This window comes from Saccopteryx bilineata, chromosome 1 (assembly GCF_036850765.1).
Source record: "Saccopteryx bilineata isolate mSacBil1 chromosome 1, mSacBil1_pri_phased_curated, whole genome shotgun sequence".
Classification (NCBI taxonomy): domain Eukaryota; kingdom Metazoa; phylum Chordata; class Mammalia; order Chiroptera; family Emballonuridae; genus Saccopteryx; species Saccopteryx bilineata.
Genome location: NC_089490.1, coordinates 167,850,468 through 167,876,461, shown reverse-complemented (window position 1 = coordinate 167,876,461; position 25,994 = coordinate 167,850,468). Strand labels below are relative to the sequence as shown.

At 42.8% G+C, this 25,994-nt stretch overlaps 1 protein-coding gene across 1 annotated transcript in view; it reads right to left on the bottom strand.

Moving 5' to 3' along the window:
* SH3RF1 (SH3 domain containing ring finger 1) overlaps nt 1-25,994 on the bottom strand; it is a 182,010-nt gene that overhangs the window by 59,597 nt on the left and 96,419 nt on the right. Inside the window, exons 3-4 of the mRNA XM_066279393.1 lie at nt 3,860-4,135; nt 2,693-2,788 (exon numbers count right to left, since the gene is read on the bottom strand). Coding sequence (XP_066135490.1) covers nt 2,693-2,788; nt 3,860-4,135 — 372 coding nt within the window. The remainder of the gene's footprint in view (nt 1-2,692; nt 2,789-3,859; nt 4,136-25,994) is intronic.

The window sequence follows — 25,994 nt, the reverse complement described above, 5'->3', positions numbered from 1 at the left end:
ACCAACTATTGCAGTAGCATTTCTCACTTCTCAGTCCTCCCACTCAATTCTACCTTCAACTATCTCTAATACTCAGCTCCGTTCAAATGACCCCACTTCTTAATTCCACAGCTGAACCTCTCACCCCAGAGAATCTACTCTAGATCCCAACCTACACCCAGGTCCAGTCTGTTTAGTTTCTGCTGCAGTAAGTTCCTTGGGCCTTTTCATTTCCATTATCAAAGCCAACCAAGGAGTTTTTTCTTTTGGGGGGGGGGGGTTCCGGCTTCTGCGGAAGCCTGTGGCAGATGGAGACATTTCTCTGGAGACTCAGAATTCAATTCTGAGCTCATTTCCCTCATTACACATGGTGGTGTGATTCTCTGATTTGATCATGACTACATTCATACTCTGAGTCACAGTCTAATCTGAGCTCCAAACCACCATGCATAAGACATAGCAGTGCCAGACCTTTTGAGATATATTATCACACCTGCTCTTCTCAAAACATCTGGGGGGCGCAGAAAGGGGGGCAGTTACTGGCAGCACTGCTATGAAAAAAGCAAAAGTAGCTAACAATGATGGAGATTTAAATGTATAATACATTGACAAGACGTGAGAAGATACTTTACAAATGAATTTTTGTGACACAGTCTGTTTTTGCACTGGGCATGGTCTGGGCCCTGAAGTAGTTCACAGAGTGAAAGAAAGAGCATTATTCAGAAAAAAAAGCCCTGAGTTTTATTCCTAGAGTTGGCTTTCCTTTATCTGAGACTGCGTCGTAAGACAGTCTGTCCTCTATTTCAGTAGCTGAATTTCGGTAGGTTGCCACTGGAGTCTGCCTCCTCTTCTTACCTTAAAGGCTAAGCCAGGTGTCACTAATCCCCAGATGCCATGCTCCCCCCTAGAAACTTCAATCTGATGGCCTGGCATCAAAGAAATAGTCACCGTCTCTGAGAGACAGGTTGTGTATTTACCGGGTCTCAACTGGCAAAATTCTGCTTCGAACGAGGAAAAGCCTCATTGGAAGGACAAGAGGCAGAAGAATAAAAATACTCTCCACTTAGACAGCAGTTTATCTTTCCAACTTCAGTCAGAGTAAATAATCCAATGATTGGAGCGGCTCTAAGTGACTCTGGACTTCCCCTGGGTGGATCTTTGTGCCTATCTGAGCAATTCTACACCTGTGCAGTAACAAGCAGAGCAATCCTTTTTCACGCATCGCACACCAAGTACCAGCATGCAGTATCAATAAAACCTAACAAGTAAAGGCAGGCTTTCATTACTAAGCTTGTGCTCACCCATGCTCTTTGGCATAACTACTCAGATTCTTGGAAAGGACTGTCATTTTCCAGGACCCACAGCTAGAATATATAAATAATATACAGGACAGATTGCCTGAGAGTTCAGAATTGTTTTTGGTGTTCACTTTCAAAGGAGGAAGAATAATATTTCAATAAACAGGACTACATGAAGGGTGTGGATAAAGTTCAAGGCTCGTGGATGGTTTGAATTATGTTTCCATGGGTACATGATAGCCAAACTGACTCTTTTATGAAAACTTTGGCAATCTCACTATCTCTGGGGGAAACTGAATTGTGCCAAAACAAATGCCTCAGATAAAAGGATGGGAAAAGAAGGGATGGTGGTTCTTTTTTACACGCTCTGACATCTTAAATGACAGCACCGCCGCCAGTTCCCCAAGCAGGCTGTCAGTACTCTCTTACACACTCGTCCTCCGACGCGAATGGCTCTCACTTTTCCAGGAGCCTCTGTGACCTCGCCTAACCCTGTCTGGTTGTTTGGGCTCTTTCATTCTTTGCAAGTGCCTTCCATTTTGTTTTCAGCAAGAAAGTCTTTCCACTGAAGGGCATGAAACTGTACGGTACCTCATGTAATGAAGGTCTATTGCAAATTGCAGCTTCCTAGTTCATTTTTAATTCATGTTATTCTATAAAATAATACAACCTGGTTACTTTAGACATAGTCTCTAAACACACTTCCTGAATCAGGTTGGCCATCACCTTTCTGAGTAAAGCTAATTAAAAAGGGGGCAGAAGGGACAAGCTGTTGCCAGGATAGAACAGAGATTCATTCATTTCTTCCAAGTTTATTGGAGGCTTATTCTGAAAATCACTATTCTCATTCTGACGATGAAGCAGAGAATCAAAGAGACAAGTAAACAAATGAGCACACACACTCTTCTTCCCCTTCACTGCGGAGCTCTGCCAGCCTTCTGGGCCCCAGGCTGGCAAAGGGAGCGGAACACCTGGAAACAGTATAAATATAGGTGCCGGGAGGAAGCATACAGCAGCACTTCACAAGACACGGGGACACTTTCAGCAGGTGCACAAGGTAAACAGTTTCAAATATTTCATAGACTCAAAATCTTCAGTTAGTGCAGGGCAGAAGGGAGGGACTCTTCCACTTTATCCAGTGAGCGGGAACAGGGCAGTCCAGGGCTCTGTGTAGGACTTTCTTTCTTTTGTTTTTTTAATAGACTAGGTGTTTTGTCTTTTTTTTTTACTTTCAGTTTTACTAATATATAGCTGACATACAACACTGTACCTTTTTAATGTATACAACATAACGATTTAACATATGTCTATATTGCAAAATGACTATTATGACTTCTTAATATTCAAATGGCATAATTAAGATTCATTTGCCAAGCCGAATACTAACATGTACATGTTGTGACAGAGCAACTCACCTCCACATATGAAATTGGGAATATCCCTATTTTGTCCGCCAGCATTCCTTCAGCCCAGTTTTCATCCACTCTGCGGATCACAGTCAGAACATCGTCCTAAAGAAACAAGACACATCAGTCCACCTGATCCCGCCACGCCTGTCACTTCATTTTCCTTGTAAATAAAGAGACTAAGATTTTAAGAGTGCATGAATAAAAACGCTAAGACATAATGTTAATACATAAATCCAATGGTTTGATAAACTAAATGGTAACTTTCAGTCAACCCAGTGTCCTTTCAGAAAGTTGTCAAACTAGGAACCCCTTCCCTACAAGGGATGGCTGCTCGTTTAGTTTAGACCCATGAACTGCAACCTCACATGCTACCCAGCCTCTCGAACCTCTGTTTTAGATTGATTCTCAGGCTCTTCTCACTTTCTCTCTGATAATACACCAAATGCCATTTAAATGCATATCCTACTGGTTTCTTTTTTTTTTTTAAATGAATGCTCTTTTATTATTTTATTTTATTTATTCATTTTAGAGAGGAGGGAGAGAGAGAGAGAAGGAAGGGAGGAGCAGGAAGCATCAACTCCCATATGTGCCTTGACCAGGTGAGCTCAGAGTTTCGAACCAGCGACCTCAGTGTTTCCAGGTCGACGCTTTATCCACTGAGCCACCACAGGTCAGGCCTACTGGTTTCTTTACACACACACACACAATAAAAATACACACACAATATCCTACTTAAAATTCCAAAGCATACAGATATTATCAATTCAGAAGGTATATTCTTGTGTGCTTTTCAGCAAAGAAATTTACATATAAAATAAGAAAGCAATAATGTTTCATTTCATTATTCATAACTCAGTGAATTAAAATCTCCAAGTGGCACACATACCCTGTAAAGTAACTCAGAATTAAAATTTAGGCTGTATATGTGAAAATGGTACCACGTAGATTGTCCACTGAAATGATCTCTCCTCTAGAACAATCCAAGCACAGAGTTCCTTTCTTAGTGTGCCTTTCAGAAGACTTCCCCCAGGTATTTTTAAAAGCGCAGTGATATAGTTCACGTACAACTACTGCACCTCCTTTGCAAAACGAAACACAAGCCACCCTGCTATGTATGTATCTGGGTACCGCGAAACAGCTACCAATCAGAAAACCACCTCATTCTCACTTCACCTTTGCAAATGGGAGGCAGTCTTTGTCCGCTTCCTTGTCTTTCACCTCAAAGTCATAAAGCGCTTTGCACTGTGGCGGGGGCTGAGGTAACGGTTTGATGATCTGCACGAAGTTGGTGGGGAAAAAGCCGTGGATCCCGTTGACTTCCCCATGGTACCAATTTTCATCCACTTGTCGCCGCAAAATGATGATGTCACCTTTGCTGAATTTAAGGTCTCCCGGCTCTTTCCCTTCGTAGTTGTATAACGCTTTGGCACATGGTAACTGAGGTATACCCTTAAAGAAAGAGATGAGTTTTAATGAAAGAACATCTCCAAAACGTCTGAAAATTTTATCTGGGTTATCATTATTTTTAAGCCAAGGTCAAACCAACACTTTGCCCTAGGAAGAAAATCTCACATTAAAAACAACAACAACAACAACAACAACAACAAAAAAACCCAAAAAAAACTACACATGTTAGTAAACAAACACGTGTCCTGGTGAAATAAGAACAGCATACCGCCCGTGCACCGTCTGCCAGTTAGCCTTTTTAGCCTCTTGCTCCTAAGTCTAATAACTCAGTGGGGTTTATTTGGGTTATTTAATACATAGAAATGCTACTGCGGAGTCTGGTTCTAGGGTGTAAAATTCAAAAATTAATAAAAAAACAAACTTCTTTTCCAATAGTAACTACTTTACTCGGCAGGATAAATGATAAGCACTGGGAAGAAAAATTTTCATAGAAGCACAATTCATTCATTTACTGACTGCTCTTAAGCTTAATTGTTAAGAAATCAGAGTTTGGCTTTGGGCAAAACTTTCCCAACTGCTTTTAATGTGGACAGTAGGTCCTATTCTCTTATGAACTCAAGTATCTGTTAAAGAGTCTGCCGTGTGCCAGGGTCTGGAACACAACAGTGAATAAGACGGCCACCGTGGCAGCCCTCTCAGACAGATGTCTTTCACAATCTGTGTAAGATCACTCAGCTTCGCACTTTCCTGGTTACAGAGCACTGTTAAGACTGATATGCTAATAGTTGAGGTTTTAAATGTTACCGCACTGTATTCTGATTTTAATTGACAGGTTTAAAAATGTGTGTGTGCCTCCAGGCAATCTAATCACCAGATGGATTAACTATGATATTTCCCGATGGCACTGGGGGTACCCATTCTTGAGCACTGGTTGTCACTCTACGAAGATCTCTGGCCTCTCTGGGACCCAGCTGCCTATCAGTGATTTGAAGAATAAATGGCAACTCAAACATACTAGACTAGAGTGATTCGCTGAATGAGATTATCGAGTTCCTACTTTCCATGTACTTACCCAGAAAACCATGCATTGCGCTTTTCCTGTTTACTGGGCAATGTGCTAGCGCTGAGCGTTTAAAGAGGAATAGGGCGCAGTCCTTATCCTTAAAGGGTAAGATGGTAGAAAGAATTATAATATAGTGCAGTGAATGAAAGCAGTGAGAGAGTTGTGCAAGGACAGAGAGATGACAGAGGAGCAGAAAGCCCAGGTCTTTGGTGGGTGGAAAAATGAAACCCTTCCTGGAGGAAGTGACACCAGAGCCAGGTCTTACAGGATACACAGGAGTTAGCCAGGCAACGCGGCAGTGGCAGCATGAAAGAGAAGAGCCTGAGCAATGCGGACAGGAAAGACGGCGGCGCTGGCACCGGCACCAGCACCAGCACCGGCACCGGCACCGGCACGGCAGGGACGTGAAGCATGCCATGCAGAGGGAGTGGGGCTTTACAAAGAACGCAGTATTCCTGGAGAGGAATTATGGAAATATTGTATAAAGTACAGGAGAGATAAGCAGAGAGTAGCTTATACAGAGCCTGGACTGACAAGCTCAAGAGTTTCAATGGCCATGTCCTTCAGGCAGCAATAAGCCACTCCCGGGACCTGGGACAGAGCACAAGCAGCCCTGGTAAGAACGACGTACAAGCAGGCGGACGAGTCTGGCAGCAGGGTAGAAAACGGACAGGAAGTGGGCTGGCAGGCAGACAGCTTTGTGTAAAGCACAGGCCTAAACTAGTTTAAACAGTTTTATTTATTTATTTATTTAAGTTTAATCTTTCTAATGAAATAGAGCAATAGGGAGCATGACTCATCTTACCACCCTCTCCCTAGCCCCCGCCCACCAACCCACACACAAAAAAATGGAACAAAGTTTTATACCCTTGATAGCAACAAAACTTCATATTATAATTAAAAAATAGTTTGGTTTCTAAGTCAGAGATTTAGAATCTGACCTACTTATAAATGCCAAACTTTTTCTGTTAATTTTGTTTGGCTTAAGGGGAATAGCCAATTCTTGGATCTCAGAACGCTATTGGCAGTCGTCTTGTCTTGGCTTGGTCTGTATGATGTTGTGTTTGGTTAATTAGAGCTGCTCTAGAGGCCAATATCCTGGGAAGACAAGAGTTGAGCTTTCCAGAAGTCCTGGGACCCTCATGTGCCCTCTGACTTTTGCACCCTGCCTTATGATGCTGCCTCTAATGGGCCAACTCCTGCTACCCACCTCTGACTGAATCTTGTAAATAATTCTGCTGTGCCCTGTGGTTTCCCCAGATGGGCAATGCCCATCAGGGACTCTGGTACTTCACAAGCCTTTGGTGATACTCTGTTCAGTGTCCAACTTTGTGGAAGGACTCTCATGTCTATCTACACTCATGGAGATACCTCCCTACATTCTCTTCTTCATCATCTTTTTTTTAGGTGAGAGGAGGGGAGATAGTGAGGCAAACTCCCACATGCACCCCATGACTGGGACACACCCAGCAACCCCATCTGAGGCTGATGCTTGAGTACCGAGCTATTTTTAGCGCCTGAGGCTGATGCCCTCAGACCAACCGAGCTATTCTCAGCAACCAGGGCCATGCTCGAACCAGTCTAGCTACTGGCTACAAGAGAAAAAGAGGAGAAAGGGGAGAGAGGGAAGAGAAGGAGGAGAAGCAGATAGTCACTTCTCTTGTGTGCCCTAACCGGGAATTGAACCTGGCATGTCCATATACTGGGCTGACGCTCTATCCACTGAGCCACCAGCCAAGGCCTCATTATATATTTCTTGAAGTCTGGTTATCACAGCTGAACAATATTTCCCAAGACAGGTTTGAGGAAATAACAGTAAATAAAGACATATGCCTATGAGAGAGAGAGAGAAAGAGAGAAAGAGAGAGCAAGCACAGGAGTGATCAGACCAGAAACAGAGCACTGACAACTTCTGAAGTAAACCAACTTTTCGAACACGGCTGATGGGACCAGGTTCAGGCAGTAGAAGGTATGTATTGGGAGCACTGACGCCGGAGTCGGATGCCTGGGTTTAAACCCCAGCTCAGCCACTTGCTAGCTGTGTGATCTCGAGCAGGTTAACCTCTGGGTTCCTCATTTTCTTCATCTGGGTTGTTGTGAGGACTCAGTGAGTGAATGTCTAAGCACCACACAAATGGCCCAGCAGGCAGGAAGCGTTACATGCATGAACTGTCATCGTCGTCGTCATCACCCAGAATGAAATGCCTGCTCACCAGTGAAACGCAGCACGTGAAAACGTATTTGTCTCTATGCGGCTGGATGCTTTTCTTCTTGGACGGATTCGCACAGCAATTACATTTTAATACGTATTCACTGTAGAACAATGCAAAGAATGCTCCTCCTAGGAAGTTTTCGGGATTTCGAAATGTGCACTTCTGAAGCACACATTTGTTTTCTGAGTGGAATCCATTTATCTTCTGGTTGAACAGAAGACATTACAAATTCACTGACATGCACCGTTTAATAGGGGATGGCATTTTAGATGTGGCCGTAGTTCATCCTGACAGGGCTAATGTCAGGCAGTGGATGCCTGCATGAATTAATTGGAAATCCTATTACAAACTCGGTGACAAATAACTCTATTCACCATTACAGCCTGTTCTCTCCATATTTTTCCCCCACCACCTCAATTAGCACTGTTTGGCCCACTCTGCCAGCCAAATCCATGCACTGAGATCCCTGTTTAGCATTCTTATGAACCATTCTCAACTGCTCCTTGAGGAGATCTGTAAAATTTCAAACGATCCACAGTGAGTCTCTTTTGTGATATTTGGACATGGGAACTGAAGGAATTTGTTTCTTCACAGATCCACATCTACATACCAGCGGCCTAATGGACTTGTTAACTTATCCATGAAAGCAAATCTATGAAGTATCCCTAAAATCACCCAACACACTTAACACCATGAGTGGCCAGGATTGACCCGTCACAGTGTTCTATGTGACCGTCAGCCCAGGTACATCCCTGGGATTGCAGTCTGAAATGGCATTCATTCACACTGACTTGCTAAATCTTGACTGCTAAGGTTGTTTCCACAACCAATAACCACAAAGAAGGAATCCGAGAGCCAATGGCGACCTAACCCAGGAGCGGACATGTGTGCCACTGGCTGTGTTTTTCTACAGTCTTCTTTTCCAATTCAATGAGAGGAGGCTAAGAAGCCAGCTTGTGTCAAGTTTCTCAAAAGCAAGTTTCCCACATTACACAAAATGAATTCTCCTCTGATTTCAAATCAAGCAAAGTTCAGTGAGCTTTCAAAGACTTGGTCCCACACAGACTGCATGCAGATGATTAAGGATGAACTGGTTAATGACTTGGAAGGACAATACAAGAATGTATTTTTCTTTTGCAATATCTGCAGGAGAAAGCCAAAACAATTGGTTTGATAGCCTGGGACTACCGTAGCGGGTAAAATACCCCGGGAGTGCGTGGAGGCCCTGCCTTCTCATTCATCTGCTTAGAAAGGTCTGGGAGTCACGTCATCACCCAGGCCCTTTGCCCTCAGCGCCTTCGGCAGGCTTTCCAAACTGCTGCCTTTCTTCTGTCCCCTCCCGTCAGGCCAAGGCCCCCAGGATCTGCACAGCTTACATTTCACTTGGCTACACATGAAAGGGAGGCTTAAAAAGAGAGAGAGAGAGCCGGAGAGAAACCGACTCTGCAGTCTAACCTTGGCTTTGCAGCTGTCATTCATGCTGCCGGCCTTCTCAAAAAACTCGGCAATTCAGACAGGTGAAGTGGTATAACGAGTCTTCATCTAAAATACATTTCAAAGACTACTGACTATTTCACTCGTATAACATGTGACAGTGAGTCAGTTTTACTTTTCAAATAATTGTTTGCTTCTATGTTTTATGTACCGGTGTTGTTTCTGACACTCAATTCCTCATGAGATCTGCGCACAAATATTTTTGATTAAATGCTTTATACTGCATTTCTGTACCATCGAGTGTATTTCAATATCTCTGGCAAAGTGCTACTTGATGATCTAGCTGAGATTCTAACAGGTAAATAAAACATTCACTGCCAATTTATTTTATAGGCTCTAAATGCCAATGCTCAGATATAAATGCAAGACAGGCTCTCGAAATTCAAATTCTTTCATGCATTTCTTACTGCTCCATAAAGTAAAAAAGATTCAATGACCTACTAAAAGGTATATCGAGAAGGTGCTCTTGTCGTGGGAAGAGCAATACAATGTGTATAATTTAGTAATTTGGTCATATTTAAATTGGCAGAAACGCTGAGTGATTCCAACTTGAATTTCAAAAACTACCAGAATTGAGCCACAAGAAAATCCTAGTAACTGGAGGTACTGCAAACAGAGTAATAAGTAGCAAAACAGGTAGAAGAAAGAATTTTTTTTTAGTGTCCTTTATACAACAAAATACATGTCGGCTTTTCCCTATAAAGTGAAATATCTATCAGGATATAATAACACTAATTCATAAAAATACTGATTTTTTAATAGTGAATAAGTATTATTCACAAGATGTCAAGACTGGATCATCCCTCAAATGCTATTTAACCATCACTTGAAATATTTCAACTTCAATATAACGTGCGTCTAAGATGCACATTACAAGTTCTTTTTCTAAAGCAGTATCAGAAGGGACTGAAGATCCCATCATCCCACAATAGTTCATCTTTTTATCTGTTCTTTCCTTTAACTCTTATTTGAGGAGAGCACCGTGCTGGGCATGTTTACCTGACTATCATCACTTCCTACCTCCCACCCACCCCAAATTAGCCACATAAAAATTTCCTAATCAGACTAACTTTAATCACGTTGAGGATGGCACTGCAAATAAACAAATAAAGAAAAACATGTTTGCATCATTCCTATTCATTCTTTCTTGTCCTCAGTCTATTCCCCTGTCTCGTTTTCTTGCATACTCATTTTTTCTGAAGTCTCCTTAAGTAGTTTGCCATCCAGTCTGCCACCTTCCTTCTACTCAGCTCCTGGCTCCAGCTCCAGCCTGCTTCCAGAGACAGGGCTCTCCAAGGCCAGGCTGTGCACTGCTCCAGCGCCCTGGGGCACTCGGCTCCGCTCACACCCGCAGCAAGCACTCCTCTCTGCACACTCGGCTCCATTCACACCCACAAGCCATCCACTCCTCTCTGCACACTCGGTCCCGCTTACACTCGCATGCCATCCACTCCTCTCTGCACACTCAGTTCCGCTTACACTCGCATGCCATCCACTCCTCTCTGCACACTCGGCTCTGCTCACACCTTGCACGCCAACCACTCCTCTCTGCACACTCGGCTCCCACTCACACCCACACGCCATCCACTCCTCTCTACACACTTGGCTCCCACTCACACCCTGCACACCATCCACTCCCCTCTGCACACTCGGCTCTGCTCACACCCTACACACCGTCCACTCCCCTCTGCACACTCAACTCCCACTCACACCCTGCACGCCATCTAATCCTCTCTACACACTGAGCTCCCACTCACACCCTGCACAACATCCACTCCCCTCTGCACACTCAACTCCCACTCACACCCTGCACGCCATCCACCCCCCTCTGCACACTCAGCTCTGCTCACACCCTGCACGCAATCCATTCCTCTCTGCACACTGAGCTCCCACTCACACCCTGCACAACATCCACTCCCCTCTGCACACTCAGCTCCCACTCACACCCTGCACACCATCCACTCCCCTCTGCACACTCAGCTCTGCTCACACCCTGCAAGCCATCCATTCCTCTCTGCACACTTGGCTCCCACTCACACCCACACGCCATCCATTCCTCTCTGCACACTTGGCTCCCACTCACACCCTGCACGCCATCTAATCCTCTCTGCACACTGAGCTCCCACTCACACCCTGCACAACATCCACTCCCCTCTGCACACTCAGCTACCACTCACACCCTGCACACCATCAACTCCCCTCTGCACACTCAGCTCCGCTCACACCCTGCATGCCATCCACTCCTCTCTGCACATTCAGTTCCACTCACACTCTGCACGCCATCCACTCCTCTCTGCACACTCAGCTCCGCTCACACCCTGCACACCATCCACTCCCCTCTGCACACTCAGTTCCACTCACACCCTGCACGCCATCCACTCCTCTCTGCACACTCAGCTCCGCTCACACCCTGCACACCATCCACTCCCCTCTGCACACTCGGCTCCCACTCACACCCTGCATGCCATCCACTCCCCTCTGCACACTCGGCTCCCACTCACACCCTGCACGCCATCCACTCCCCTCTGCACACTCGGCTCCCACTCACACCCTGCACGCCATCCACTCCCCTCTGCACACTCGGCTCCCACTCACACCCTGCACGCCATCCACTCCCCTCTGCACACTCGGCTCCCACTCACACCCTGCACGCCATCCACTCCCCTCTGCACACTCGGCTCCCACTCACACCCTGCACGCCATCTAATCCTCTCTACACACTGAGCTCCCACTCACACCCTGCACACCATCAACTCCCCTCTGCACACTCAGCTCCGCTCACACCCTGCACGCCATCCACTCCTCTCTGCACACTCAGCTCCGCTCACACCCTGCACACCATCCACTCCCCTCTGCACACTCGGCTCCCACTCACACCCTGCACGCCATCCACTCCCCTCTGCACACTCGGCTCCCACTCACACCCTGCACGCCATCCACTCCTCTCTACACACTGAGCTCCCACTCACACCCTGCACACCATCCACTCCCCTCTGCACACTCAGCTCCGCTCACACCCTGCATGCCATCCACTCCTCTCTGCACACTCAGTTCCACTCACACTCTGCACGCCATCCACTCCTCTCTGCACACTCAGCTCCGCTCACACCCTGCACACCATCCACTCCCCTCTGCACACTCGACTCCCACTCACACCCTGCACGCCATCCACTCCCCTCTGCACACTCGGCTCCCACTCACACCCTGCACGCCATCCACTCCCCTCTGCACACTCGGCTCCCACTCACACCCTGCACGCCATCTAATCCTCTCTACACACTGAGCTCCCACTCACACCCTGCACACCATCCACTCCCCTCTGCACACTCGACTCCCACTCACACCCTGAACGCCATCCACTGCCCTCTGCACACTTGGCTCTGTTCACATCCTGCACGCCATCCACTCCTCTCTGTACACTCGGCTCCCACTCACACCCTGCACGCCATCCACTGCCCTCTGCACACTCGGCTCCCACTCACACCCTGCACGCCATCCACTGCCCTCTGCACACTTGGCTCTGTTCACATCCTGCACGCCATCCACTCCTCTCTGTACACTCGGCTTCCACTCACACCCTGCACAACATCCACTGCCCTCTGCACACTCGGCTCCCACTCACACCCTGCACGCCATCCACTGCCCTCTGCACACTCGGCTCCCATTCACACCCTGCACGCCATCCACTGCCCTCTGCACACTCGGCTCTGCTCACACCCTGCACGCCAACCACTCCCCTCTGCACACTCGGCTCTGCTCACACCCTGCATGCCATCCACTGCCCTCTGCACACTCGGCTCTGCTCACACCCTGCACGCCATCCACTGCCCTCTGCACACTCGGCTCTGCTCATACTCCATTCACTCTGTTTATTCTTTCTCACATTTAGCTCCTACAATCCAATTCACCAATTTTTATGGAATTTCTAGCCCAACCTGTGAAGAAATAGCCATCAGCCAGCTACAGTTTTCAGCCCTGCTGTATTAGTGGTATAAACAGTTTAGGGAAAGGGTGGAAGAAGAGGGGGGAAACCCCACAAAATCCAGGGTAAAAGGTGAAAAGAGTTTCTTAGCAACTTCCTTGCACTGTGTACTCTCATTACTACTGAAATGACAGCACAGAACCATTTACCTATTCAATACTTAATCTAATACTTAACCAAATATAAATACATAATGAAGTTAATTGAGGTCAAAAGATTATGCTCAAACATCAGAGAGAAAATAGAGCTCTCCAACTTCAGAAAATAAATGATTTTGGACCCTTTGTTAAATTCTTTTCTATGAACCACAATGCGGAGGACAGACAAATGTATCTGTGTGAGGTGAGTCAGGCCTGGCCGTCCCCTGGGTCCCTCTCCCCTACTGGTCCGGGAGAGCCTGAGAGGCACCCCGGCAGAGTCCAGAAGGCAGTGTTGTAGGGAGAGAAGTGAACTAAGGTGCACTGTTTAGGAACTACTCATATTTAGGGGATAAATTAAACCCCAAGAACTAGAGGTAGGAAAGGGACCAGACAAATACAACTATAATATCAAGACTAATTTCTAATCCACATCACCCATGTCTTTGCAACCAGGAAACAATTTCCAATTATCGTCAAATTAACGTTCTAAACTGTGAGTTTTATGGCCTTCCATTTGGACTAACTGTTCCACTTCATACTTTCCGCACTCAGCCAGCAAACCAGGCTCTTGTCATCACCGCCAACCTCAAACATGCCTTTCCTCCTTGCTCTTGCCTGAATGCTTGTGTCCCCTCAACCCCCACAAATTCATGCATTGAGACCCTAGCCTCCAAAGGTCATGGTGTTAGGAGGTAGGGCCTGTGGGAGGTGATTAGGTCAAGAGGATGGAGCCCTCATAAATAAGATTAGTGCCCTTATAAAACAGGCTCCACAGAGTTCTCCAGCCTCTTTCACCCTGTGAGGACACAGTGAGAAGGTGCCAGTTATGAACCAGGAAAAAGGCCTTCCACAGAACTCAATCATGCTGGTCCCCTGCTCCTGGACTTCCCAGTCTCCAGAACTGTGAGCAATAATTTCTGTTGTTTAGAAGTGCCACCCAGTCTGTGACACTGTATCATAGCAGCCTGAATGGATTAAGACACTCCTGCAATGAAATTCATCAAGAACAGCCCATGTCTCCCTCCATCTTCTAACCTCAAGAGTCCCAGTACTTGTGTACATATCATTATACAGCTGCAGCTGCTAATTATACTGTATTTTTTCACTTACATTTTTATGTCTTTCTAGGAGGACAGCTTCTATTGTTTGCAACCAGATGTAACCAGATAACGAGGAGGATTCTGCTGTAGGATCATTGGACAGGCTCCTAGTTGTGAGAACCGCTTGTTCTTCAGGACCCAGTATGGCATTGTGTCCCTGGAGAAGATTCTCCCCCTCTGCCCTGCCGTCTCTGCAGAAGGGGTTGCCCTTCTACACAGAGTGACTCATGCATACTCCTGTATGGCCTTGCTCTCACTCAGTTTACAACCCATTTCCCCTGACTGGACAGTTACTTCCGGGAGATCTGGGACTGTGGGTCAGCCATCTTTATGTAATAAGCACCTGCCTTGGTGTCTAGATGAATAAATAAAAAATGTTATCTCTACAGGGATGAACGCTAAGATGTGGACACCTCATTGGAAAAATACCATATCCCTTCAAAGGAAAAGCAACGTAAAAGACAATCCTATGGACAAGTCAGGTCACCAGCTTTGCATACACTGTACAACACATGCACTAATGTGTTTACGTGTCTCTGGGACTCCTCGTGAATGGGAGGCTGTTAGTCTATGTTTTAAAAACTGTCCTTAGTGCCTCCTACGACACACAGGGCTTAGTGGACACCTGACACCGAGACACACGAGGAGCAGGAATACGGAAGGGGGAACACCATTCCCCATTCCCTAAGGCTGCTGGGAACCCTGGGCCCCCCTGGGGAAGTGACAGCAGTCCCGCTAACTGGCGTCCACTTTGGCGTGCTCGGGAAACATAACACATTCTGGAAAAAGGCAACTGAGTGCTTTGTACCAAATTGTTGGTGGTTGGAAAATGTGAAACAAATTATGCAGCAAACCACAGCAAACAAATATTTTCCTCACAGACTCATTTGGGAGTTATGAGGAAATAATCATGAAAATGAAATGATACATAGCTTTTTTTCTTGGACGGCCTTAGAAAGGGAGTATTCAACAGACACATCATTACAGAAGACATCTTATTAATCTCTCTAAGGGAAGATAGTTATTGAGCATGCAGTCACTGAACTAAAATGCAGAAAACTCATACCACTCATTGCGCTGAATATCAGTTTTTGATCTCATCATGTGTCTAATAGTTACAATAGTATTCTGAAAAGAGCAGGAACATTTATCGGGCAAATATCCTGCAGTAACTTGAGCTACCCATCTTGAGAATTTAAGGCAGGATGAGGGATAATTCCTAGTAAACAGTCAAGTTTCTATTTGGAAAACAGCTTGATTCCTGGCAAGGCACCTGCCCTTCCCTTGCCCTTACCAAAGCCTCCCATCTGCCCCTGGAGATGTGGCACTAGATAGGGAGGAGTAACCATCTGAGGACTCTGCATGGCCCTGCCTAACCCTTACACAAACCCAGGAGGGCAGGGAGAGCCAGCAACGCAGAGGGAGAGGGGTGTGTGGGAGCAGGTTTTACTATTAAATTAAAAGAGCAGGAAAGGCCTTGATTCTATTCAATGGCCTGGGTTTAGATTTTTTTTTTATCCACTAATATCCTGGAGAGAGTATGCTCATATAAGTTAAATATGACATTAAATGTGAATGATGGCTCACAATTTCAGAATTAAAACAAATCGGAACTGACCCACACCTGTAAGGACAATTTGATCAGAGCGCTAAGGCACTTCAACTGGGGAAAATAAAGCCTTTCAAACAGCTGGCCCTGGAACAATTAGAAGCCCGTGGGGGAAAAATGAGTCTTAACTCCTACCTAACACATCATATACAAAAACTAATGTGACAAATAGCTAATAATCATATTTGGAAATATCCCAGAACTTTAAGTTTTCTAAGAAGAAACATAGGCCAATATCTTAGTGATGATAACTAACCATAAAAATTTATAAATTGGATTTCATCAAAACTGAAAAATTCTGTTCCTCAAAGACACAATTAGGAAAATAAAAAATTCAAGCCATACACAAGAAAAACGTTTGCAATATATCTACAAAAATATTTGCAATGCAAATCAACAACAAGCAACCCAATTTAAAAACAGGTGAAACAGCAGAACACACTTCACAAAGAAAAATACATAATCACGAAAGGTACACAACATCATCCGTTATCAGGGAAATACAAAATAAAACCACAATAAGATATTGTATCACACTCAGTGGAGTGATTAAAATCTTAAAAAGACTGACACAGACAATGTAGTCAAAGGTATAGAGCAAAGTGAACTGAGCACCGCTAGCTAGCGGGAGTCTAAATGGTACAACCACTTTGGAAAACTGTTTGACGGTTTCTTATAAAGTTACACATACACTCAATCTAGGAATCAATAACTCCAATCCTAGGTATTAACCCAAGAAATAAAGATACATATCCACACAAAGACTGGTACAGAAAGAAAAAGAAAAAACTCATGGACAGCGCAGTGAGGGCGTAGAATGAGGGGAGGGGGAGGAGGGCATGGGGGCTGGGGGGGGGTAAATGCTGATGGAGGAAGACTTTACTTGGGGATGGTGAACATGCAATACGAACTACAGCGATGTGTCTTAGAATTGGGCACCTGAAACCCATGTGATTATGTTAACCAGTGCCACACCAATAAAATAAAATGTTATAAAAGACTTGTACAGAAATGCTCACTGCAGCACTATTCAGAATATCAGACATTGAAATCCAAACATCCATCAGGACAGGAGAATAGCTAAACAGTGGAATCCTAATTAGACAAATAAAATGACTCACTGATACACACAACTGAAATAAAAATCAGAACAAAAACTATACAGTTACATTTACATAAATTCAAGAACGGTTCAAACAAATCCACTATAATAAAAATCCTATTAGTACAGCGGTTCTCAACCTGTGGGTCGCGACCCACAGGTTGAGAACCATTGTATTAGTAGTTGTCTGTAAGGGATAGACTATGAAGGAGGGGATATGAGAAGAATTTCTGTTATTATACAATAGTCCCCACTCCTTATCTGTGGTGTCAATTTCCATGGTTTCAATTATCCATGGTGAACTGTGGTCCAAAAATATTAAATGGAAAATTTCAAAAATAAGCAATTCATAAGCTTTAATACTGAGCATGAATCTGAGTAGTTTGATAAAATCTCATACCATCCAACTCCATCCCAGATGGACTATGATTCACTCCCTTGGCCGGAGTCTCCATACTGTACATGCACCCTGCCCATTAATCACTTAACAGTTCCCTCAATTATCAGACTGATTGTGGGTATTACAGTGCTTGTGAATCCTTGTGTTCAAATAACTCTTACAGTAGCCTAACAGTAGTCACAGTGCCTACGTCATTCCCCTTCATCTCATCACGCAGGCATTGGATTATTTCATGTCATCCCAAGAAGAAAGGTGAGTACAGCACAGTAAGATATTTTGAGAGAAAGACCACATTCATATAACTTTTATTATCATATATTGTTATAATTGTTCTATTGTATTATTAGGTGTTATTGATAATCCTTTACTGTGCCTAACTTAGAAATTAAAGGTTAATCACAGGCATGCATGTATAGAAAAAACAAACAAACATAATAGCCTGACCTGTGGTGACACAGTGAATAAAGTGCCAACCTGGAATGCTGAGGTCCTGGTTCAAAACCCCAGGATTGCCTGGTCAAGGCACATATGAGTAGCAACTACTATGAGTTGGTGTTTCCTGTTCATTGCCCTCCCCTTTCTCTCTGTCTCTGCTCTTTCTAAAATTAATAAATAATATCAAAAGGAAGGAAGGGAGGGAGGGAGGGAGGGAGGGAGGGAGGGAGGGAGGGAGGGAAGGAAAGGACAAGACAGAAAAAGAATATACATAGTATATTTAGGGTTTGGTACTATCCTGTGTTGAGGCACCCACTGAGGGTATTGGAACATACCCCCTGTGGATAAAGGGAGACTACAAATCTACATCTTGATGTTGGTTATCTTGATGTTGGTTAACCAACTGGGATGTTGGTTATCGAGTTGCAGAAATGCATCAAAACTTAATAGATTTCACACTTAAGAACTGCAATTCACATATGTAAATTTTATCTCAATATTAAAATGTTCAAAAATAAACCAGTAGCAGCACTTAGAAAAAAAATTGGAAATGGCGACGTACAGCAGATTAGTGACTGTGTATATGCAGAGAAGAAAAGCTAGGAAAGTACCACAGCAGGAACAAGCCACACTGGCCATCAAGAGCGGCAAACTGGAAAACAAGAAATCTGACATCCAGAAGTACAGAGATGAGTGCCTAGAAAGATGTCTCCTGCTCCAAAAGAAAATCCATCACTGATGTATAGAAATGGAGATCCGTAAAGTAGGGTTTACTGCTATAATCCAAACCTACATTTACCACTAGTCAGTCTCTCACTTAGATGTCCAGGATACCGTATATCCTGAACCCCATAAACTAAAGGAACGGAAAACTGCAGTGTATTCAGTGGGGAGAGCTACAGATGATGAAAGTGTCTGGAAAATATTATGACAAGACAAGCTACAGAAACTGTGCTATATTAGTGGGGAGTATTAAAGTTTAAGTCTTCAAACACAATGGAAAGATCATCGAACACAGGGAAAGTAAATCAGCTTCATCTTCACTGAAGAAGAAAATACAGGCTTAAATCAATGCATGCATTATTTAGACTGGATAAAGAAACTTCCTGATGGTGAAGGTTGCTAAATATTATGATGGATTAGGATATCTTTCACTGAAGACTTTTAAAAATAGGACAGTTTTACAAGTTCAGTTCTGCCCAAAAGCAAAGGAACAGATTATAACATGATTTCTAATAGCAGGATTTCTTTGGCAATCGGACCATTTGAAAGAATAACTTCAGTCTTGATAACTTCATCCTTTTTTAGGAGTGGAATCTCAAGAATAAAGGTACTGATGAGATATGTGAGAGTGAGGGGACATTTAGGGGAAAAATGAGAACATAAATTAGTCTGCAGAAATCAAATCAAGCTGCCTCAATGTTCCGAAGTCGATCACAACCTATTAAAATCTTGTGAGGAAAAAAACAGGCAAGCTCAGCTGTGGTCAAACATACCAAGCTGTCTTTAATCTTATTATTTTCGCTTATGATGAAAAAGTAACACATAATGTGTATTTTACTATTACTGCTCTTCAAGGGAGTATTCTGCTAGTCAATTAAATGTGAAGTTTACATAGTGATGACTGAATAATTACTGCAGGATAACACCTTCTTACTTTGAAATAAATTTAGTACAAGGATATAAAAGCCAATCCTGTGAAACCCATAGGGTAGAATGAAGGTCTTTAAAATATAAATAAGCCTTTTTGTTAAAAATATGCATATGTTTTGAAATTTTGGCTTTAAAAAGTATTAAAAGTATGAAGTAAGTGTAGAGACCACCTTATAGTTGTTTCAACTAACTTATTTCACCTTTGACTCACTCTATTGTAAAATGATGCTTAAAAAATACTTGCAAATAGTCTGTGGTAGTAAAATGAGTGTTACTAGAAAACACTAATTGCCTTTACTTTTTCATTTCTTCACTACAATGACTGTGTGAGTAATGCTAGTGTAAAAAAAAAGGTAACCATTTGTAATGAATAATTTTATCAATAGTTATTTTATTTATTCATTGAGAAAGAGAGAGAGAGAGAGAGACAGAGACAGAGACAGAGAAGGGGGGAGGAGCAAGAAGCATCAACTCCCGTATGTGCCTTGACCAGGCAAGCCCAGGGTTTCAAACAGGCAACCTCAGCATTCCAGGCTGACACTTTATCCACTGCGCCACCACAGGTCAGGCCAATAAATAGTTATTTTAAAACAAGCAGTTTTATTGAAGCTTCCCTCCAAAATAAATAAATAAATAAATAAATAAATAAATAAATAAATAAAGTATTCAAATTCAAGTGTACTAATCACCAAAAATAAGAAATAAGAGAAACTTGAGAGGAAAGGATTTACTAACTAAGCCAGTTCTGACAAGCCCAAATGCAACTCTTTTATTTTCACTTAAATAATTAAATAGTAGGATACAAATTACAGACATTTTTAACCAAAATAACCATTATATAAAAGTGCTTTATTACTTTTTATACTTCTAGGTGACTGAATATATAGCAAAGAATATAAAACCAAACAAGAGTCCACATGTGTAAATTGGCAATGACTTTTATTAAGCATTTAATATACACTGCATAAGAATATCATTCTACCTGTATTCATAACAATAGAAAATTTGAGATGAGAAAGTTGGTAATCTGGGATGTCCATTGCAACAGATTACAGTTTTAGAATGTCTACTCATATAATACACTATGTTTGTATGTGCTTTTAAAAATTACTTAACTAAATGTTTCTTTGGGCAAAGCGAGTAGTTTCTCATGCTCACCAGGCTGTGAGAGACTTGAGGGCAGAGACTGGATCTCATTCATTTCCTCATCCTGACAGCCCAGCACACGGCACATAGCTCAGCTCGCTAGATGACTGTTCTTCTGCCACCTCTTACTTCATTCTGTCCTATAGATTCACCTTCTTAAAAAACACACTTACCAGATCATCTGTCGGGTCAACGTTTTCTAATTCTCTTTCTTACAGACTCAGCTCAAACCCTGTTTGGCACTTAAGATGCCCGCATTCTGACTCCAAACTGTTTTCTCAAACATTTGACACTCCTCTCCAACAAGTATCCCATATTCTATCTAAACCGATTCTCTCTAGTTCCTATGATACGGTCTCTCTTCTCCTACCTTGGGGACTGTTCTCTGTCATTCTCTCCATCCAAAGAGCCCTCTTTCCCACACCTCATATCCACTTGCCAGACATCCATTCATCTATTCATCTTTCCTTTTATCTCTTTTAACGAGACAGAGAGACAGAGAAAGGGACAGATAGGGTAGACAGACAGGAAGGAGAGAGATGAGAAGCATCAATTCTTTGTTGCAGCACCTTAGTTGTTCATTGATTGCCTTCTCATACGTACCTTGACTGGGGAGCTCCAGCTAAGCCCGTGACCCCCTACTCAAGCCAGCAAACTTGAGTTCAAGCCAGCAACTTTGAACCTCAAACCAGCGACCTTTGGGCTCAACCAAGCAACCATGAGGCCATGTCTATGATCCCACGCTCAAGCCAATGACCCTGTGCTCAAGCTGGTGAGCCCTCACTCAAGCTGGTAACCTCAGGGTTTTGAACCTGAGTCCTCTGCATCCCAGGCTGATGCTCTATCCACTGTGCCACTGCCTGGTCAGGCTCCATTTACCTCTCAAGACACAATTCAAATTCCACATTTTCTAAGCCCTTCCTGACTTCTTAATAAAGATGTAGAGTCTTCTTTTGAACCCCAGAAGGTTTTGTTTATAGTTCTCTGTTGGCTTTATTGTACCTTTTATTATGCACATTTATGTAGTTAACAAATAACCCTCAATGGCAGAGATGGTCCCTTATGCCTTCTTGAATCACCTTCAGAGTCTAGTACTATACCTTATACATAGTAAGCATATTTATTGACATGAATTTTCTCAATCCTTCCTCTAAGCAATGCTTCTTTCACTTACTAGGACAATTCTAAGAAAGAGGAGGCAGTGTCTCTACTCCGATCACACACCTCTATTCAAGCTGACAATCTACATCTCATGTCCCACTCTAAGGAATTCTTCTTAGGAAATCAGGAGAGTGTCCCAAGTGCCGTCTGCCTATACATACCAACAAGCAAAAGGTCAGAGGACTGACATGAAGTTATTATACCTGACCTAGATAAGAAAATGAAAGGAAGAGACTTATATCAAGGCAGTAATTTGTAGTGGTGGGCTAAACACAAACATTTAATTGTCTGAGTGACATTCCTCCTAAGGTCAAATTGAAATAACGAGAAGTATTCTTTTAAAAAAATAAAAGCATAACAGTTCTACAAAATAGGGAAAACATCTATTAACATACTAGAAAAAAATTAGGGACTTCTAGAAAAAAGAATGCAAGTAGAATCAGAAGAATTTCAAAGACTATATTGAAAAAATAAATAGGGCCTGGGTAAAGAAATGGTGATGGCCTTCCTCAGGAATTACCCAAAACATAGGAGGGAAAGACAGAGGTGAACAATTTTAAAAGAGAAACAAAAGATAGTTCTAAAAGGTCCAATATCCATCTAAAGTAAATTTCATAAAAGATGAAAAGGGAATGGAGACAATAATAAGAGGGAGAAGAATCATGAAAGAAATTTGTCCTCAGCTAAAGACACCACAAGTCACAGCTGAAACAGTATTACTAAGTTCCAAGCAGGATTTAATAAGGGGAAAAAAGATTCATATACACACACATCTTATTAGATTTCAAAATTCCAAAGAAAAAGTTCTGAAAGAGTTAAGGCAAAAGAGTTTACTATTTATGGAATTAGAGCCTGATTTCTTAATAGCAATATTGGATAAAAAAAGAACAGAACACCACCTTAAAATTCCTGAAACAACATGATTTAGATAAACTTAGTTGGCTAAACTGTTAAGTGTGTGGTCAAAAACAAAACAAACAAACAACAACAAAAAACAAGACAAAATGCTGTATTTTTTAACACATATTTATCCCCTGTGCATTTGAAGTCGAAAAAAAAGAATTATCCAAGGAGGTATCTTCCACTTCCCTCCCAAAAAAACATGGAAGACTCCTAGAAAGGTGACGTGAGAGAAGAAACAGGGATGGCTAGGAAAATGGAGAAGATATTTACAGAGGATCCGCCAAACTGAGAAGCTGGATTCGCCCCGTGTGCAGGGAGGCAGGGTCAGGTGCCATGGGTCACAGCTCTGTCTTTATGGACACAACTACAGCACAGTAACAGTGTTTTTATAATCAGAACACTGCAAATGCTGTTTGTATGGGATTTCAATTTTCAGACTCAATCTCCACACATTACAAAGAAGAAGAAATTACTTCTATTGAATAAAGTTTATAAACTCTGATAACATAAAAAAATGTACTGAACAAAAATCAGGAGTAGGGAAAGGGAGGTAAGACATAGAAGTAGTCTAAACTTTTTCTCTTGGTACCTGAAATTGAGATTGTCAAAGCGTAAAAGATCAGGAACTAGAGATGCAACACATTATTTGAGGCTGGAAGAGTCACCAGTAGGGAAACTACAGAAAACAGTGTCAGCGCTCAGCTCTGGAAAGCAGGGCTAGGGTCTGAGAGTGGGGGCCATTTTTACCTTAGAATCTTCTGTGTGGTTACACATGTTCTATCATGGACAGGTATAACTTTAAAAATAAAATGTGTAAGAAAAAAGAATGCAGTGAGTAAAACTCTAATGTACTCACTATAAATTTTAATAGGCTGTTTATTAAATAATGCAGATATACAAAGATGAATAATTGAAAAGATAACCCTGTATCCACAACTTAACTTGAAAAATAAAAGCATTTTAAATTCAATTGAGGTCTCCTTCACCAACCACATAGTAACTTTTAAAAAAAATGAAAAGGACAGCTAGACAAATACACACCCCTACTCCCACTCCCAGTTACTCCTAATTGACTCTGGCCCTTTACATATAGAACATCAGTAAGATTTCCACTCCGCACACACACACCCTTGTTATTCAGACTCTATCTTTATAACAAATACTGATGTTTTTGTGTGCTGTGCTAATTTCCTTAATGGATATTTTAAAAGGAACAAATAAATATAATAAATGCAATTGTTTTTTTAAAAAAGGAAAGACATAAATTGTCTCCACAATCATGCTCCCCACTTCTTCAAGACCTTGTGATTTGATTAGTCACCTAGAGAATTTATGTCTAGGAGCTGGTGGTCCCAAGGCATAGTGCATGAAGCCTGGGAAGTTAAGCATGTTAGCTTTAGAGAAAATAAAAGCATAAATACCTTCAAGAGGGGCTAGTTTACTAGACTTGTGAAATATATGGAAGTCTCTTGACATATCAACTTCTAAAATACCTACTTCTTATGCAAACTTAGAAAATCAAATGTGATCCAATCCACCAGCTATTTAATCATTTACAAGCTGCTTTTAAAAAAAATTTGTATTCAATATTTGAGTGGGAGGGAAGAGTGAGAAGCATCAACATGTACAAATATTGATCGACTTACGACCTATGCATCTTATGACCATTCGACTTTACGACCACAATAGCTAGCCACGACTGCTCTGCATCTGGCATTGCAAGCATTGCCCAGCTGGGCGTACAACAGTGCGGACCAGCTTCCGGAAGCTCTACCATCTCCGTGTGCACTATTTCAACTGTTATCCCAGACTCGGTACAGCAATTTGTGTTTGTGTCTTGGATATTTTTCATCAAACCCCTCCCAAGATGTCTACCAAGAGGAAATTGTCTTTGCAAATATTAAACCAGTTGTACTGGTAATGCACTGTTTTACTTAAACCTGACGAATGCAAAAATAAGAAACAAAATGGTTTACAAATGATACAAATAGCATAAAATGAACAAAGAAAATTATGATATATAACAATAATGAAAAAAAATTATGATAAAATATGACTTCAAGATTTTTATAACATCATTTCATAGTACAGTACATATAGCCTACTCAACTTACGACTAAATCGTATTACGACCAGTCTGTCGGAACCAATCGTGGTCGTAAATCAAGCACTAGCTGAAGTAGTTGCTTCACGTGTGTGCCTTGACCAGGCAAGCCTGTGGTTTCAAACTGGCGACCTCGGCATTCCAGGTCAACGCTTCAAATAGCAAGTTGACAGTATATGAATTCGTAGTACCACAGTCACCAAAACTTGATAATCAGAGATGAGATTTTAAAATGTTTCAAATAAAGCCATTGCTCTCTTTCTCACAATGCCTTGCAGAAATATAAGCGCACCCCCTACTACCGGCACCGGTCTCACTTTAAGTATAGAATTATACTTTTATTTTCATTTCCCCGGAGTCATTTTATATAGAACCGGACAGAGATAGATATTTATCTTCTGGTTGTTCTTTCTCAGTTGCTCCAGGGCTCAATCTCCTGACAGTTCCTCTTTGCTCTCTAAATTCATTCCCAAAATGATCTCATCTATTCTCTTCTTTTAAAACCACTTACTGGAGCTGTTACCAACCCTGGCCACATATTAGGATCACCTAGGGAGTTTTCCTTCTTTTAAAGCCCCACCCCAAACCAATTAAATAACAATTTCCGGGGTTGGGTCAGAAGGATAGGTTTTTTAAAAGTTCCTCAACGATTCTTACATAAAGGGCTAAGACCTGCTAATCTATACCCACCCCCATGTCTTCCAGCCCTGATCTCATCTCAGCTGCGACCCCCTGCATTCCGAGTGCCCACTCCACATCTCCTCTCTAATGTCAGAAAGGCGTCTCCAAGCTGACTTGTATAAAAGTGCCCTGTTGATTCCCACAGGTCCCCACCAAAATTTGGTCCTCTACCAGTTTTCCCATTTTGGTCAAAGGCCCCACCAGTCACCTCGCTGCCTGGGAGCAAACACTGAGCTTTACCATGATGCCTCTATCACCATTCTTTCACATCCCGCAACCAGCAAGCCTGCTGGTGCTCTGCCTTCAAAATCTATCCCAAACCAGCCCTCTTCTTACAACTTACACTGCTAGCAGCCTCAGCCAGGCAACACTATCTTCACAGTGCCAGTCTTGAACACCTAGCACCTGCTGTCCACACTATCTTGTCTGCTCACCTCCCACTGACAACAAAACTCAAAGTCCTTCTGATGGCCTGCATAACTCTCTAAAATCTGGCCCCTGCTTAACTTTCTGGTTCTCTCCAATTTCCTTCACACCTTAACCTGCAACGGCTGCTAGCCTACAGCTATTGGCCTTGTTGCTGCTCATGACCACTCCAGGCTCATTTCGGCCTCAGGGTCTCCTCTTGTTTGTCCTAAATCTGCAATATTCTTGACAGGCTTATTCTTGCACAATGTTCAGGTCTCTACTCCAGTGCCACCCCAGACAAGTCTTC